We start from the raw sequence: 15976 nt of genomic DNA on the forward strand, positions 1-15976 counted from the left end.
CGAGGACGTAAACACCCGAAGAATGGGCGCTCTTCTCGAGCATATTCTCTGCTCTTCGGATAAGCGTCAAGGGGTCGAGAGGCAGCGGATGATGGCTAATATAAATTCGAGAGAGAAAAGAAGCCCGAAATATTTTGACCGAAATACATATACATGTGACAGTTTTGTAATCCGAGACGAAGATTGACAAGTTAACGTTGCATTTAGTACGAATTAATGTTCTATCTCTTATAACAATTATTTCATGCGTTAAAAGAAATGTATTATTTTATTATCGTTGTTCTATCTCGAAATGACATTATAAGCTTGTTATTTTTTATTTGCATGTGCAGTTTTATTCTATTAAAATTTTATTGTCGCGCGCGTTAACGCTTTAATTTGGAAATGCTTTTAAACGCGAGATACCTTATGCAATTTACATTATCGAAGTTTAATATTACACTTTATCAGTTCATTTCTTGGTTGTAGCGCGTAATGAAAGGGAAACGAGCTGTATCTAGTTGCGTCTCACCGCGCTATCGACTAAAATTAAGTTAAGTTAGCAGAGCTGGCACTTCTCTCTCTTTCAAGAAGGAGTCAATTTCTCTTTTAAACTGAATCAAGCGAATCTGAAACCGCTATCTTAATAAAGTAATTCGCGATCGAATATCACGTCGATATAATACGATATTTTAATTAATATCATATAACTAACATTTTTACACATTTTTATTCCCTAATAAATAATTAGTTTTATATTCTTTTATTCTAACAAGAATAAAAAAAAAGAGTATAACGCGCGTCTTTCTTTTTTCGTAGTATATCGATCTAAAGAATATTTGGACTTTTACCATTTTCTAGACTGACGGAAGCGCACCGGAATGCTATCCGGGCAATCAGGAAGATCAAGTACTTCGTGGCTCGCAGAAAGTTTCAACAGGCTCGGAAACCGTACGATGTGCGTGACGTCATTGAACAATACAGCCAAGGTCATTTGAACATGATGGTGCGGATTAAGGTGAGTTTCTCGATAACGATTCTTTTTGTTTGCTATTATCTTCCGTTTCCGGATGATCGCTCGGATGATTCAGAGGAGATATAACAGCTTTCCATTATTTTAGAAAATACCGTCTCGCTTGTAAATCCGTCTCTCGATAAATCGCTCCAAATCGTTTATCGTGTAATAAATTAATGATGATGGATGAACTTGTAATAAGTTATAATTGCCTTTGTTTGACGGATTACTGAGCGATTGCCAATAGCGAATTACTCATCTCATTTAATCGACTGTATGCGATCGCTAATGATTAGCTCGATAAGATCAGATCAATGCGTACAGAGCGCGAAGTTACGTGTGAATTCATGCAGAGAACAATGGAATCGTCAGACGCGTGAAATACCCGACAGTTAATCAAGGAATCGTTACATGTTCGTATGTCTACGTCTCGCTGGACAAGATCGATTACACTGAAACGTCAGAACGCAGTATTCACATTCACTATTTGTTGACTTTTTGCGGCACATTTTTGACGAGACACATGTCTACACGTTTACAAAAAATTGTGACGAAAAAATTTTGTCGTCGGTAAAATTGTTACTGCATGTTTGATATAAGAGCGACTATCTAAACTTTGTTACTGTAACCGATTATTCAATATTACGGTAAAAATAGAAAAATCTTGTTGAAGTAAATTTGCGCTCTCTCGTAAAAGCGTCTGAAATTTACTACTAGAAAGGAAATCTGATTTGCTGCTAAGGCAACATAGTGTTAGCAAATTGCTAGGATTCTAGGACTATTGTACCGTTGCAGCGAAATCGTCGCTGCTTTAATGACATTACGAGAATCAGTTTATCGAATTGAAATAATTTATTTAGATACAAGATCATTTTTTAATAATTCACATATCAAGTCTTCTTGCGAATGTCAATATGATGATTATATAAGAAAATATAATAATTTTTTTCTAGAAAATTAATTGTAAATTATTGATATAAAAAAACATCTTTTATACATATAACAAAATTTAATATAAAATTTTAAATTAAATATTTAAATTAAATATTTTTAAAAAATTCAATGCGTACAACTATAATTTTATCCGCTTGTACTTATAATGCAATTTGCCTATTATTAACTATATTAAATTATGCATTACAGTAAATGATATTAATTGATTATGCTAATTAAATTCGAAAGATAGAATAATTATCATTCAATGGTTGCCGTGGAAAAGATGATAATATTAAAAATCGAGCGAAAAGAAACGAAACGTTAATCACGAATAAACCAATTTCTACGAATACACTGTCTCTTGTTCATAGAAGCTTCAATATTTCACAAAAAACGAAAGGAGCTTTATTCTGTATTGAGAAGATCGATAGCTCTCGAATTGTCACAGCGAGTCTTGCAAACAAAATTTGAATTTCGACGGTCTGTAAAAATTGCATCAGACTTAAAAACGATAAAAAAACAATGAGCAGGCGAATATTAATTACAAATATAATGACGAAATATTAATAGCGGATAATGTTACTTCTGTACAGAGCGATTCATGGACCCGCACTTTTCGGCGTAATCTGTATGATGTAGGTTGACGAAATATTAATTGTACATTCCATTTGTTCGTAGGAGTTGCAGAGGAGATTGGATCAGACCCTGGGTAAACCGGGGAGCTACCTGGCGGGAATCGACCGGGCAGGCAATGTAAAACCCATGACGATTGGCGCGCGTTTATACCGAGTGGAGCAGCAAGTGCGTCTTTTTCTCTCTTTCTCTTTTTTATGTTTGTTAATATATCATTATAATTTTATTAGAATTATTCAATCTGAATTCTTGAGTGGTATGTAATTTAACATAGAATGTACCCATGGGATGATGAGTATGATTATGATTTGGATGATACATAATTGAAGAGATTATTTCCAAACTGTCTTATACATTGACATATATAATTATAATATGTGATCTTATTTATTTATTTTTTATTGAATATAAATTTAGGAAATAATGCTAAATGAGCTTATCAATTTTTGGCAATGATAGAATACCGAGTGGAGCAGCAAGTGCGTCTTTTTTCTCTCTCTTGTTTATGTTTGTTACTTTAATATATCATCATAATTTTATTAGAATCACTCAATTATCTGAATTATTCTTGAGCGGTATGTAATACAACATAGGATCTATCCATATGGGATGATAATGATTTGGGTTATATGTAATTGAAGAGATTATTTCCAAACTGTTACATTGACATATATTAATAATTAACATGCAATCTTATTTTTTTATTAAATATGAATTTAGGAAATAATACTAAAAATAAGCTTCTCGATTTTTTACGATGATAGAAATATAGTCTGCTAATATTTGCACGATTTTAATCATATTTAATATCTTGCTTATCGAACCATTTTTTCGATGGTTTTCGTGATTACAGAAAATTTATCGATATCAATTCCCTTCCTCATTAATTATTCTTTCGACTCGCAAATTTTCTTTAAAGAAAGGAAACCGCACGAATAACGAAAGATACGATAGGATTACATTCGACGCTGTTAATCGCTCTCCCGCGAGAGAAACGGATAATGGAATTAGGTAGAGCTTTCATTGAAAGCCGATGATAGGAATAATGTGCGATTACCATTAAAGATTCTCGCGTATAATTCGTCAAACAAAATCTTGAATAATAAATGAAAGCGTAAACTCTCGGGACGAAAGATGAACAATTGCAGATTCGAATGCACCGAGATGATCTTTCTACTTTCAGCTGTCGGTGATGGACAAGAAATTGGACCAGTTGGTGTACGTACTAAACGCGGTGGCGCAGAAACAGCAGATACCTCTGCGTAGTATAGAGGACGATGTGTAACAGAGAGCCCCCGGCGAACTCGTGCAAACCGTTTTATTATCACCCGCGATTTCACGTGCTCTGCTACCACGTGTTACCATAACTACAGTAACGCCGAATATGCTCAGCGAGAGCTTTTAAGAGATAGCACGCGCCCGATAGTATCTCGAAGGTATAAACTCTGTTGAAGATATACCTGGCTCTATTCGCCTCGAGAGAGTCTGGAGAACCACGATGAGGTTCAAGAGATTGCAAAAATAACGATAGTCTCGACGATTTTTTGTTCAATTCCACTGGGACCACAGAAGTCCACGCTTGCATATCTTTGTAACGATCATTCGGTGGAACGGCAGTATTGATCATAAAGAAAGAAAAGAAAAAATCGTCGTTGCTTGTCATATCTCGGCGGGAAATGTAATAGAAGCGATTGTGACAAAGAGACATGTTGCCGACTCGAGACTGCGAGAGGAGTCTTTGAGCGCGAATGTTTCGACGACGCGAAGTCAAACGCACAGGATGCTGCATAATTAACGAGGCGCGGAATCAGGGAGACACAGAAGTTGCGGCGAATCTTCCCGCAATTGCGCCACGTGAAACGACGCCTTGTAGAATTAAAGACGAAGGCATGCGAGATATACATATACCGTACGCGTAGTCAAAGGAAGGGCGCGAACGAAATGCATTATTCATTCGAGGGGCTGATCTTTCGCGAGGGAAGATCTCGATCTTATCGTACGGAAGAAAAGGAATGAAAAAAAGGGGAATGTATCAACGCTGTTCCATATTTTCAGTTCGCCGAAAAGAAATGGATAAAACGCCAACATGGGAACATCATATATTTCGGGCCAACTAGAAATAATAAAGAGGAACAATAACACACACATATTAACCAAACTTCCTAGAGCAGATTTTCGAACCCGTCGATTAGACTCGTAGACCGCTAATAAGTCTCGGTTGAACGTTTTATCTCGTCAACTGTTATCGAGTACTGAGAGAGATTCCACAAAGCGGTTCTCTATATAAAATTTCACGATTCTCTATATAGAATTTCACGGTTTTGAATCCATCGGTACGGTTGTGCTTCAATTCTTAACACGGGTCCCATAAATGGAACCAATTCGGGATACCGTTGCCCGGCGAAATCGGTTTCAATTTCGGGCGCAATCTCTCGCCATTTATTCGTATCCCGAGTTTACTTTATCTTCGGCCTAGCACAAATGTAGATACTTCGAGGTAACCCACTTTATAAAGCTGCATATACGGTTCTTTTTCATCTTTTTTTTATGGCATTGCTACGATCGCACTTGCCTACATCGCTGAGAAGCAATATGTCTACGTAGATTGTAGATGCTGTGCTCCGTGAATAAAAAAATAACAATCTTTGATACGCGATACACGTCCGTACGTATCGTATCCGTAAGAATATTAGTCTTCGATACACGTGTGAGTCTTAGGGAAAGGTCTTAAGAGACCTAAATGATATGCCGTAGGAAAATAAAGGAAAAAAATGTATATATATATATACATAAATCGTGATTTTTCGGGCGTATCATTCTCTCGCGCGCATAAAAATACAATTTATATTTTATACGTAGATTATTTACCGAAAAACACATCACACAAGAGATCGGATTCCGCGCACGACTCTCGTAGCGTTTGGTCCGTACGAAGCTCTCTTATTGATCGTTAGATTAATCGAAGCCACGAGCTGCGATGTCGGCGCGAATTCTCTGAAGCAAACAATCTAATAGCGAGTTTTCTTTGTCGTAATATGTAGATTGAAGAACGATCGAATCGCGATTCGGGAGACATCGATATGGAGAACGAGTGCGGATGGTTGCAGTTTTATGATTTCTTGACTGCCAAGATAGTTCTAAACGAGACGAGCAATATATATAAATGTTGATAAATTTAGATAGTTGTTAATGATAAATAGGATTCGCGTTGACTCGTAATTCGCGGCTTCGCGTCGATCAATCTTTCACAGGTGGAAGATTGTTCCTTATCAAGCGAATCTATCGCACTTTATATATCTATCATACCTGATATATATATACATATTATTACTGTACATATATATATACATATATATTTATAGGTGTATATATATAGACAGTAAGAGTAGTTTTAACGATTTTCTTAAATCGAATGGCTTCTAAGAGTATTTTTAATCACAAAAAGAGAGATATTATATGTATATATATATATACATAAATAAATAATATATATATATATATATATATATATATATAATAAATATAGGTGTAGGGTCCAAAAAATATATATATACATTTTACAAGACTTTCTCGTGAACCAAAACACCATGCTTTACTACTGCAGTGGACGGACGTAGTGCTTGATTCGAATCGATTAATTCGTTGCATTACATCGATTTATTTTTATCTTCTCTTTATTTTACGCGAAATAGTAATAATTTATATATGCATTTACATATTATTTGTAATTTTATTTTCATTTTGCTTTGTGCTAGTTTTCCTCACGTTTTGCAAATGCTAAATGAGAGAGTTGTATAAAATAATAATTTATTATTTTATATATATTGAATGCTCAACTGTTCATGAATCAAGCACAACTTCTATCAATTATAATAAAGTGATAGTCAAGATCTTTGAGGAAATAAAATCTATTTGTAATATTTGTAACATTTCTCGGGAACAAAAATGCCTCTTACAAAAAATTAAATATTGTCGTCAAATTTTCTCTTCTTCTGACCAAACACATCTCCTTGATTTACAGCTTTAACAGACACGATAAAAGAAATTTCAAGAAATTCTCCGATTTTTATAACATTGTTGAACAATTAATACACTTTTGATGATTTTACACGACGTTCTGTGTAGTTTAATCGTTTTGTACAGAAATACTGAATCTCTTGCAACGCTTGACTATCAATTTATTATAAATGTGTATAAATTTCATCGAAATATATATATATATATATGTGAAGAAAGTGCACAGGAAAAACGTAAGTAAAATACTCTGTAAAACACGCTTTAGCCTGTACGTGCGTACGAACACATTCTACGGTGCCTCTCACACTAATTTCACTTTAACACGCGATCGACTAATAAAACTAATTACGATAACGTGTAGAACATGAACGAGAAATTATATATTATGACGACTATACATATATATATAGCATGTTTCTCTTATACGATTAGTAGTAGCGCGGTGCGACAAAGAATTTTTCATTCTTTGACACGATTCATTTTATGACATCTATATGACAATTATTACACGTCGACAGTATCGATATCGTTTTTCTTCAGGATATTAAAAATTGTTCATTTTTGCTTTCATCTTTCGTCAAATCTATTTTTTTCCGAACAGTTGTAGTAGTTATGAGAAATATTTGAAAACAGAATAATGAAAAATTCTTTGCACAACGTATAAGTGAATTTCGAGCATTCGAAAGGGGGTGAATGTGCGTGACGAATAAAATTTAGATATTATACAATTATGAATAAGTAGACGTTCGTTACCATTTATAGAAGTAGAGACAATCAATAAACATCGTCATTAATATATGACGCTGTGTGAGAATCAAATTTTCTTTCACTATCTATTAAGTAGCACATTTTCGATTAAGTCAACGAAATACATGAAATAAGTTGATGTATATCTGTGTGTGTGTGTGTGGATGTGTATATGTGTGTATACATGCGTGTGTGAATTTCGTTTATAGATATGTAGATCGGTGATATTTATTGGCCTCGCGTTCTTTAAGCGCATAATTATTTTATTATAAATTATATTCTATTGGATGAGTTATCCTTGCTAATATAATTGACAAGAAAAAGGTGATTTTGTATGTAAAAATAAAGTGAAAATGTAAAATGACATTTTTTTATACGGGGCTTTGTCTATAAAAGGTTATTTTACATTTTCGATTTAGTTTTGCATATTAAATTATCCCTTTCATTATTATAGCACCAATAACGAATTTTGTATACATGTTCTGTATAAGATATTTTTGTTAAAGAATCTCAAGTACACATTTTAATCGAGAACATTATATTTTGTACTTTATTGTGAGAATATTATTTTAACTTGTAAAAATGACTCTATCTCTACGATTGATTTAAATAGATTTAAAATATATAATAATGATTAAAGAACATTTGACACAAGAATCATTTTAATATGTTAATCTTTTTTTAAAGAAATTTTCCTATATCGAACGTCAAAACAGTTTTTGCAAATAGAAAAAAAATATATAACATATAGGGATACGAATAAATATTTAATATTATATCGCAAAATACTCTTGTAAAAGATCTCAAAATGCAAGTAGTGTTCGTGAATCGGCCGAAAAAAGTATGTAACATAATCTTTATGACATTAAATAACGCATATATACATATATTAAACAATATACAAGCGAAATGCGCACGCAACCGGATTAGCAGATATATATAGATATATTTAAACATTTATAAAATGATAAAACTTAGAATTATTATATACAATAATCGCTCTCTTTTTCTGCGACGATGATTGATTATATGCATATATCAACATTCAAACACTAGTAATAAAGTTAGGAAATCAAATCGGGCGAAGAGTTTGCTGCTCTTTCGCGGCTTAGAATGTGATAACCACGCAATCTACTTTAGCGAAGAAATTAGAAAATCGCATCCGAGGGATTACGCGTGATTACCTCTCTCTCTCTCTCTCTCTCTCTCTCTCTCTCTCTCTCCTTTTCTTCTTCTCTATCAATCAATCAATCTATCTACCTATCTCTCGTAAAACTTTAGATACATCGGCACTAGTTTAGACTGATACGCTCTCTCCTATCGCCGATACCTAACGGACTAATGTAATTTAGTCGATCGCGCTAATGATATAGAGTCGCAAATCTCCTGTAAATCTCGTCTAGCTCTGATCACAGCGAATTTCAACTCTATATTGATTGGGTGTGAGATCCTTTCTCAACGCGCGCGCATTTTCACGGATCATGTGCCTACGTACTAACGATAATATGCCTAGTACATGTATGTTGACGAAGATGATTTAGGAAGTACGAGTCAATATTCTGTTTTCCTTTTATCTTCTATTTTTTTGAACAAAGATAAAGTTTGCATGGACCTTCCTCCCATGTTGATCAGTGCTGGACATCTGTATGTATATTTTTCTACGTGTAAAATATATCTATCTTCTTCATTGTAATTTCGAGAAACTGGCACACGTTTGAAACTGCACCAATTTTTGGCAAATTATGTCCTCTAAGAATTATACAAGCGAGTGAAGAAACAGAAGATATGGAGTGGTTGTTTCTTTCGTATCATTTTTCAACTTACAACTAGATCACTATAGAACGCGTGTAAAGTGTAATGCATCGAGTTATGAAGACGGTTTATAGATATTCTATATATGTATATATACATATGCGTAGATTATATTGTAAATATAATATATTATATTTATATAGAGACGCGCGTCGAACCTAACGCGATATACTAATCCGTGTAAAAAGTGGGACCGTACATCTCGAGTTTGTTTCTGCCTTCTAGCTATCTATATCAAAGTTTTCTATACTGTACCTACAACCTCTAGCTCGATCACGGTACTAAGTATAAGATAAATAAATAATGATAATTCGTGGCTTGATCCGTAGAACGGATCATGCCTTCGACAATTATACATTTATAATTTTCGTGTACTCATCACGCAGAGAGTCTAAATTTAAATGCAAACTAGAGTACATAGAGATGAATCGTACACGCTCTTCAACTCTTGAACAATAGGATACGATATATCGATTCTCATCTACGTAAGACGGACGTATCGCTGCTAGAAAATTTTTGCCGCAATCTTATCAAGATGAAATTTATTTTACCTTTCTGTGATTTTTAAATGCATGATGACATACAGATAGATAGTGATAGCGTTATATAATTCGAGTATAATGTAAGATATTATTAATTATTATTATATTAAGATTTATATATATTCTAAGATTTAGTGGAATTTTTCGCGCTTAGAGTATGTGCTAATTTTCAGAGAGACACGAAAAATTATGATATTTATGATATTATGCCGTAATATTCTTCGTCGAGCAAATTGCGTGAGAGAAAAGATATTTTGAAATGTATGCAGCATGTTTCTTTTGCAAAATCACGTTTGCAAAATCTCATTTTCTCTTAAATACAAATTAAAATATAACTTATTCTTTGAAATATAAATTAAAATTCTGCTATAATTATAAAACACGCGTTATATGTATATATATTTAATGACTTTTACGTATTCTTTCTGTTACTCTTCGCGTGGAAACGATCGAAAATATTTTTATCATTAACGAATTACTTGATAATAATAAATTAAATCGGCATCGATAACATTTGTGACTTATGTCATAGTTGATTCTTAGATTCCCTGTGCACGTGGAAAAGAATATGCTACTAAAATAAAATTAAGTAAAATAGTCTACCCTTATGAAAAATGCATTTTGCTGTTGTAGCAAAATCATTACTGTTTTGATGACGAAGTAAGAGAACCAGTTTCTTCTTATCATAAAATATAATTCGTGGATTCTTTACTTTTAATAAAAATTTAATAAATAAATTTAATAAAATTTAAGAAATTTTTTCTCTATACGCTTATATATGTAATTTCTTAATAAAAAATTTAACATTGATTTTTATACGTTCTCTGAAATAATTAGTTTAAAGATAATAATCATTAAATAACATATTTACCACTAAATACTTATGATATATTATTAAGGATATTTTATTGACATTGCATATATAGATTAGTCATATAAGTAAATTGTTATATAAAAGAGTTAAATTAAATTTACACGTATTAATCGAGTTCTCTTTCATCTTCTCGCTGGGAATCTAAAGATCAAAAATTAATTTGGCCCTAAAGAGCAGGTTTTCTATTTAAAACGTTGATAGTAATTCGTGAGACATGTCGCTTATATAGAAAAAAAACTTACGGAGACCAAAGCAACAGTTATTCTTCATGCCACAATCAATTTTTACAACCTGTACATAAATGAATCCAAAGCGAAAATATAAATAAGTATCCTAATATACAAACGGGCCATCTCTTATCTATGAATTCTTCGACCAATTTGGAGTTTCGACTTTTCCTAATCATAAATCTCGATCACGATAATCTTTCCTTTACAAATGAAAGAGTAACAATTATATGTAATAAATAAAAAATGGAAACTTTAAAAGATCATAAAAAGAAAGAACTATTTAAAAGATCATAAAAAGAAAGATCGCTGTTAATAATTTTTGATAATGTCAAGATTGATTTTACGTGAAGCAAACTTGAATGATTTGCGAAAGAATTTAACTTTAGAAATTTATATTTATCTCTTGGGATATATTTTATCCCATTTATTATACATATATATTTATAAACAATAAAAATAATAGTAAAAAATTTTTTACATTTTTGCAAACAATCGAAATTTCACAGTATTTTATTACATGTTTTATCACTTACACTCGCGATTTGAAAATTGTTCAATATTTTTCCTCTTTCTCAAATAAATCTAAATTTATTAATGCTGTCATATATTTACACATAAAAGCAATTAAACGAACATGAGGAAAATTGAAGAATAATACCTATTCTTTTAATGTGATCTTGACAAAACGGAACTATTGCAATTCAATTCTAATCACCGTAGTTGCCTATATTCTATCTATATCTTGATGATAAAAATAATCATCTCAATCACATTTTTCTTATCTTAAATATCACAAAAATTTCAAGAAAAAAATTTACAAGATCGTCGCCTTATTGTAATCTCTCTTCCTGTCCAGTAATCAGTCAGCATTAAATTAGAGAAGCTGTAGGTTACAACAAAGATAACGGTTTGTGTTATCACATAGAATAAGTTAATCTAATATAATCGCGGTAATCGATGATAATATCGTCATTTTCGTTCGTCCGGCTTGGCGGAAAAACTTTGTAAATAAGCACGAACAAAAAATACATCTGTAAATTATCGCGTTTAACGGAAGTGAAATAAGTAAAGCTATATAAGAAATATTGCCGCACACGTTACATTAATTTACTACTGATGTGAGATTCTGTTTACGTCAAATATGTAAGATTTACTACAAAATAATTTTAAAACCGTGCATCTCTCTGTCTTTCTTTTGTATATACGATCTAATATTAATACATTAATTAATGCAAATTGGTAATTACTGCTATTGCTAGCATAAACGCCGATAATAAACTGTGTTCTCCAGAAATAACGCAGTTTAATTGCAATACAAATAAGTGAAAATGTTGTTGAGTATTTTGCTTTTCTCAATGTATTTTCTTAAGATTGTTGATCGCAGACGCCTGTCGTTTAATTTGCTTGTGTCTGTTTCTGCCTGATAAATTGCGCGAAAAAAATGTGCTCCTTTATGGACAAAAAGATCACTGTGTTTATAACGAGAATTGGCGATTGGATTTGCAATTATACTCCGTATTACGCAGAATATAAAATGTTCTTTAACTCTTAACTAGCTAAAACGTGTGTTTTTTTTAATTAATGCTGGCGCGAAATGTATATTATGATATATCGAATATCAAGATATGAAAAAAGATATATATATATATATATATATATATATATATATATATATATATATACACATATATGTCAGTCATTGACGAAACATCATAGCGATGGGACATGTTTCTCTTTTAACTATTAATTTTAAATAAGATTGGTTTTATGTTGCGTTAATCTCATTTTAATTGATGTAATTCTCACTTGATAAGGACCACAACCAAATGGTCGAAACGTCGTGAAAGTATTGAATAAAATTGCTTACGTCGAAATCAATTTTGCCAAGTTTATATATGTATATCTTATGTGTATGTGTATGAATATATACATATATATACACATATGTAGATATACATAAAAATGTTTTCTCTGTTTTAACATTTCTAAATATATTTGATATATTCAATAATAACTTCTGCAATAGTACTGTCTAAATAAATGAAAACTGTGCGGAGAATATCATATCAACCGTTAGTGATTTTAATCCTCATCCGGCGAGAATAATTTAATAATATGAATGCCGAAGAAATGGATTAATTTTGATCCAATATACTTTTTACGTCTTTTAATGTTCGCAAATAAAAACTATCCTATTCTTTGATAACATTTATTTGAGTGTTGATTAAAATTTAAACAGAAATAAATAAGAAAGAGATTCTAACCAATTTCGGAACATCGAGACACATTTTTACCTAATTTTAAAGAAATGTGTGTCGAGTCAAAGTTTTCGTCCGAGATGAAGAAAATGCATCTTTTCACTGAAGCTTGCGAAACTTACTGTTTAACGAGATTTCGAGTACAATGCATTTTCTTCTAATTTTTTTCTCTTTGATGTATCCTCTCTGATTCATCTTTTTGTTTAACAACATCAGAAAAAAATTGCGTTTCAAAATACTATGTAAAATGCAATCGCAGCGCGATGCCACGACAAACAATTTTAATACATGCATACAACTTTCTGTGGCAAATATGTTTTCAAGTGTCCTTCCAAACATTATGAACGTGGTTCTACGATATTTTCAGATCTAGGCGAGCTTACACAATTGTACATTCTGAGCTTTGGTCCATCCATAAATTGTAGAATTGATAGATGCAATCGGTACACAAGTCGAAATGTGCGCAAAAATGTACGATATAATAAATATATACATGTTAAAATGCGATGAAACTGTTTATGGATGATGCGAACATATGGATAGACCAGACGCGTCACACACTTTATTGTATACATGCGTAATACACATATATATACATACATAAACGTATATAATTTTATATGAGTATGTATGTATATAAATGCATAAATAGAAACGCAAAAATGCGCATATATAGATAAGTGCTGATAATATTTTTTTTCATGGATTGTGCGATATCCAATCTGTCAAATATTGTATATTTGCGGCGGCATTACCTATGTAATTATATATAAATATAAATATAAATATATATAATAATTATTATTATTATTGAATATTAGCAAAAGTTGAATATATCATATCTATTATTCTCTTGAAGTCTTTTCGTTATCTTATCAAGTCCCGTTTCCCGTTCTTTCTTTTAGGTATTTCCCATATTATATAATTTAGTAACAAAAAGTAATATTAGGAATAAAAAACTAATATTAGAAAATTTATTCCTAATATTAATCTAAAATAAAACTAATATTAGGAAATTTATTCCTAATATTAGAAATAAATAAAACTAATATTAGCAATTAATAAAACTAACATTAGGAATGAGTAAAACTAATATATTAGGAAATTTATTCCTATTAGAAACATGTACTCAATAAAATTTTTTATTGCGGCGAAAACAAAAAAAAATAATTATCTCAGTGTTGAATTTTCCAAGTTAAGTAATTAATTAATATAGTAAGTAAAACAATTTATTCATGATTTTAATTTTGCGAAATATTTGTATTTCATCCACATCGAGCCATATTAGACTCTTTTCTCTTATTATTATTTTTCTATAAGGAAACTCACGATCACTTGCGTCTGAAGATAAAGTAGAAATCACCAAAAGTATATAAATTACTAATTATATGAGATATGTAAAACATAGATACAAAAGTACAACAAATAAAAATTAGGGAATGTAAAAATTTTATCATAGGAACAAAAAAATATAGAACAACATTTAAAAAATATTTTACTTATTATGATAAGATAATCGCTATTTAGGATGTAGAAGTATAGTAGTCATACTTTTGCAAATTTTATAATATATTTACAGAATTATATAAAAAATTCTTTTTATTATAATGTTCTATAGAATTTTCTGAGTTTATTGATTAATATTCTTGTAAATTATTTCGACATTGTATTGTGCATACATTTATTTCGGTTCGTTGAAATGTAACAATAAAAAATGTCATCAAGCGATCATTCGACGTTTAAATGCGATTGACAAACGCATCGACAGAGCGAGAAAAGACGTTCACGAGATAGTTGTGCATTTCTTGCGTCTAACATCCGGTTAACCGCTTGTCGCGAGATCTCTGTCCTCTCTTCTTTATCTCTCATCCTTCCGCTCAACGAATCGTCCTTCTTCTCGCAGGGTTCTTGCACTCTCGCCCATTCCGAATCGAATTTTTCGTTTTCGCCGCAGCTGTCGACGATGGACAAGAAGTCTGGACCAGCTGGTGTACATGTCGAGCGGGATAGTAGCAAGTCACAGCAAAACGTATTCAGAACGATGGGATTCGCGATATGGGATTAATATCGAATATTTTTCGAGATGCGAGTTTATTAGTTTTTAGATATTTTGTTTTTTGTTTATATAGTGTTAACGCTTTATCTCTTATTCGCATATTAAAAGATTTTGTTATGTAAATTGTGGATACAATAAATTACCAGACATTATTTTCATTATATATTCTTTGATTAAATCATTGCTCATTTTTAATGAAAGCATGGGATTTTTAAATTTCTCTTTAAATCGATCAATTGAAGAGTATATTGATTTTTGCTTTTGTCATCTCTGTCAAAAAATTTACTATGCTAAAAATAAATGTCTTAAGAAAGGAGACCTTTTGTTGAAGAAAAGTCAAGACTGATTAGCCAAGAAATCTGTAACAAAAGAGAGAGAAAGAGAGAGAGAGAGAGAGAGAGAGAGAGAGAGAAAGAGAAATACCCAATACTTTAGAAATGTCTTAATTTTGTTGATTAAACGCGTGTACGCGTATTAAGACACTCGGCAAATGCAGACTTGTGGTTTATCTCGTTGTCAGTCCGCGAAGGGGCAACCGGTTTTCCTTTGATTAGAACTCTTCTGCCGAGAATGATGATTTCCGGTGGCGTCTCTTTTTTATCTCCTACGCTGGAACGGTCGCGGTCTGCCTAGAAACAATCGGGTATTCCGTCTGCATTGTGCAAGGTGGATCGCAGCGAGACGAGAAAGAAGGAGAACGTTTTGCGCGAACGCGCCGATCGCGTCGCGGTTCATTCATGAAGTCGTTCTTGCGCGAAATCGTGATGCATTCGATGAACGAACGGGCCGCGCTTAACCCGCATCGGACAAAAGGCAACGAACGAACGGGAATGTCGTTAAGGGGGGTTTAATTATATCAATTCCGTAATCGCTCGTA

At 32.1% G+C, this 15976-nt stretch overlaps 1 protein-coding gene across 5 annotated transcripts in view; it reads left to right on the forward strand.

Annotated features, from left to right (window-relative positions):
• KCNQ (KCNQ potassium channel) overlaps positions 1 to 13901 on the forward strand; it is a 78363-nt gene extending 64462 nt beyond the window's left edge. For all 5 annotated transcript variants that reach the window (XM_085482872.1, XM_085482871.1, XM_085482868.1 and 2 more), the window contains 3 exons: positions 841 to 997; positions 2609 to 2731; positions 3747 to 13901. In XM_085482872.1, coding sequence (XP_085338998.1) covers positions 841 to 997; positions 2609 to 2731; positions 3747 to 3848 — 382 coding nt within the window. In that variant the 3' untranslated portion in view covers positions 3849 to 13901. The remainder of the gene's footprint in view (positions 1 to 840; positions 998 to 2608; positions 2732 to 3746) is intronic.
• The last annotated feature ends 2075 nt before the right edge of the window (positions 13902 to 15976 follow it).

Source organism: Nylanderia fulva, unplaced genomic scaffold, assembly GCF_048542155.1.
Source record: "Nylanderia fulva isolate GAGA-0341 unplaced genomic scaffold, ASM4854215v1 Scaffold22, whole genome shotgun sequence".
In the NCBI taxonomy this organism is placed as follows: domain Eukaryota; kingdom Metazoa; phylum Arthropoda; class Insecta; order Hymenoptera; family Formicidae; genus Nylanderia; species Nylanderia fulva.